The 3,789-nt window shown below is 34.9% G+C and overlaps 1 protein-coding gene across 1 annotated transcript; it reads right to left on the minus strand.

Moving 5' to 3' along the window:
- Positions 1-2,360: 2,360 nt before the first annotated feature.
- On the minus strand, positions 2,361-3,311 carry LOC120875992 (olfactory receptor 5AL1-like). The gene has a single exon (XM_040257721.1). The coding sequence runs from the start codon at positions 3,309-3,311 to the stop codon at positions 2,361-2,363; it is 951 nt and encodes a 316-aa protein (XP_040113655.1).
- Between the last annotated feature and the right edge of the window lie 478 nt (positions 3,312-3,789).

A 3,789-nucleotide genomic window follows, 5' to 3' on the forward strand; every position in this document is an offset into this window, starting at 1 on the left:
ATTTGTCTAGTTACTGTCTGTTCCGTGATTTGTCTAGTTACTGTCTGTTACCATACACATATATGGCAATGTAATTGATTATATTCCCCAGGCTGGCTGCATTTCAGACAGTGACTCATTTATTTTGTACCTGGAAGTTTGTACTTCTTAAGGTCTCTCACCTAGTTCACACATCTCCCCACTCCACTTTCTTCAAGAAACTACTTATTCTGTTTTATTATGTGTTTTTTTAGATTTCACATGCCAGTTGAATTGTATGGTATTTGTCTTTTTCTATCTGACATTTCACTTAGCATAATACCCCATAGGTTAACCCACATTATCACAAATGACAGGATTTCTTTCTTTTTTTTTTAATGGCTGAGTAAAATTCCATTTTCTTTGCTGGATATTTATGATACTTTAATAAATCGGTTATTGTAAATAATTCTGCAGTGAACATAAAGATGCATATATCTTTTCAAATTACTGTCTTGTCTCCTTTAAAAAGATACCCAGAAGTGGAGTTCTGATCACATGATATCTACTATGAATTTTTTGAGGAGTCTCCTACTCTTTTTAGTAGTTGCTGTATCAACAGTGCACAAGGGCGTCCTCTCTATTTTATTGGCAGCATTTGTTATTTGTTACATATTTGGTAATAGTCATTCTGACAGATGTGAGGCAATATCTCATTGTGGTTTTAATTTGCATTTCCCTGCAACCTCATTTTACAAGGCAGGTATTGCCTTGATACCGAAACCAGATAAAGACACTACCAAAAGAGTTAATTACAGGTTAATATCCATGATGGACATAGATGCAAAAACCCTCAATGAAATATCTTCTTTTTAAAAGGAACAGTGGCAGATGATATGATATTCTGTATAAAACATTCCAAGAGGTCACCAAAATACTGAGAGAACTCACCAATGAATAATGTTGTTGGACACAAATTTAATAAATAAAAATCTGTTATACTTCTGTATAGTGATAATGAATCATCAGAAGAATTAAGAAAACAATCTCATTAACAATTGAATAAAAAGAATAAAATATCTGGGAATAAATCTAGCCAAAGAATTTTCTCAGAAATCAATGACATTTATGAATAAAATTAAAGAAAAAATAAATGGAAATATATATTCTGCTCATTAGTCTTGTTAAAATAATTATATTCTCCAAGGCAGTTTATATATTCAGTGTGATTGTTTTCATATGGTCATAGGGGTATGTTACTCAAAGCAAGGACGTTCTTCAAAGACCAAATAATTTCAGTAAAAATCAACAAATTAACTATATTATTGGCTCTATAGACCTTACTCTTTGCAGAAGGACATGCTTCCCTTGTTAAAATTCAAGTTACTGTTTCAGTCTTTTTAAGTCAGATTTTCTGTCCGTGTTGGTATCAGTGTCCATATTAGAGTTTTAGAATCAACAGTTCTTTTCAGATTCTTCTTACTAGTGTATGTGTGTGTGTGTATGTGTGTGTGTATGAGTGTATTTTATACCATACTAATAACTGAAAGCTGCTTTAGTAATCTAAAGATGATATGATTTTTATCATGTATAATTTATGAATTGAAGAACTCATGTCAAAATTCCACTATGAAAAAAAGAGTGATCTACAAAAGAAAATTTAACCCACTATTTGCAACTGAACTTATTTCAGCCTCATATCTTTCAATATTGCTGTTGTAGTTCAATCACTAACCATGTCCAACCCTTTGCAACCCCATAGACCATAGCACTTCAGGCTTCCATGTCCTTCATTATCTCCTGAAGTTTGCTCAGACTCACGTCCATTGAGTTGAGGATGCTATCCAACCATCTCATCCTCTGTCATTCTCTTATCTTACTGCCTTCAATCTTTACAAGCATCAGGGTCTTTTCCAGTGAATCAGCCCTTCACATCAGTTGGCCAAAAATATTGGAGCTTCAGCTTTAGCATCAGTCTTTCCAATGCATATTCAGCATTATCAAAGTTATAATTTACAAAATAATAAAAATAAAATTAGAAACTAAATGTATCTTCTGTATTAATATTAACTTTCACTTGGTGGCTCAGATGGTAAAGAATCTGCTGGAAATGCAGGAGATTGGCTCCATCCCTGTGTCAGGAAGATCCACAGGAGAAGGGAATGGAACTCACTCCAGTCCTCTTGCCTGGAGGATTCCTTGGGCAGAGGAGCCTGGCAGGTTACAGTCCATGGAGTAGCAAATAGTTGGACAACACTATCACTTTCACTTTTTAAATATTGCAGTGTTAGAAAGCATGTTACTAAAGGCATGATCATGCAGAAAAACTATTTGTTTTTTGTTTATTTGCTTTTCGGGGGGATATCCTAAATGTGAAGGCTTTCAGTTAAAGCATGGATCACTTATATTATAGTAGAATACACTTTTTCCATAGTTCTCTTCAAAGCATTTTTTACTTCCTTGTTCCTCAGGCTGTATATGAGAGGATTTAGCATGGGAATTACCACTATATAGAATACAGAAGATATTTTATCAGTATGCAAGGAATGGCTTGTTTCTGGTTGCATATACATGAAGATGATCGGACCATAAAATATAGTGATGGAAGTCAAGTGAGAAACGCAAGTAGAAAATGCCTTTTTTCTGCCTTCAGCTGATTTAATCCTTAGAATGGCAAATAGAATGAATACATAGGAGACAAGGACGATAAAAAGAGAGAAAAAGATATTGAACCCAGCAAGTGTGAACAATAGCAACTTTTTGATATATTTGTGATGGGTTTCATGACAGGCCAGGGCAACCAAGGGGACATCATCACAGTAGAAGTGATTTATTATGTTTGAATGACAGAAAGGTAAGTGGAATGTAAGAACTGCTTGTAGGAGTCCCACAGAAAAGCTATATAGATATGTGCTAAGTACCATCTGAATACAGACCCTTTTGTTCACGACAATGGTATAGAGTAAAGGATTACAAATGGCCACATACCTGTCATAAGCCATGACTGAGAGCATATAAAATTCACAAACCACAAACATGATAAAGCAAAACAACTGAATGGCACAAGCAGGTAAGGATATCCTTTTAGTTTCCTGGAGGAAGTTCACCAGAGTGTTAGGAGTAACCGAGGAGGTATAGCAAAAGTCAACAAAAGCTAGGTGGCTAAGGAAATAATACATAGCTGTATGAAGCTGAGGACTGACACGAATTAGCATGATTAATCCAAGATTACCCATGGCACTAATTAAGTAGATCACTAAAAAGATCCCAAAAAGAAGGGCTTGAAGCTCAGGACTGTCTGTGAGTCCCAAGAGGATGAATTCAGTTACTTGTGAATTATTGTGTTTGGCCATGAATTGCATATAGAAGCATATCATAATGTTAGCTGCAGAACATCCATTGCAGATAATCTTTCACGTTGTGGATTAAGGACTTCGCTCATGCTTATTTTATGGTGACCATATTGGAAAGATAAATCCTCCGTGGTCAACGGGCCATTCTCAGATTTCAGTGCTGCCTGCTTTGGATTTGAAGGGATTTGCTGCAGGCAAGAATTCCAACACACTCAGTAGTCAGGATATTTGTTAAGGAAGACAGAATATTTTGAATTAAAACATAGGATATCATGTACACAAAATTCCAGCATCATAGGTAGTATAGCAGGATAAATATTTCAAGAGTTAAAGAGATGGCCATGAATATATTAAGAGTAATATATTAAGATGAAACACAAGGCATTTCAACTAGAATTAAGACAATCATGACTTTTACTAAATATTATGCTTAATGTGCTAGCCAATGTAATGAAGGAAAAGGTGAAATATAGTCACG

This window comes from Oryx dammah, unplaced genomic scaffold (assembly GCF_014754425.2).
Source record: "Oryx dammah isolate SB20612 unplaced genomic scaffold, SCBI_Odam_1.1 HiC_scaffold_17, whole genome shotgun sequence".
Taxonomy (NCBI): domain Eukaryota; kingdom Metazoa; phylum Chordata; class Mammalia; order Artiodactyla; family Bovidae; genus Oryx; species Oryx dammah.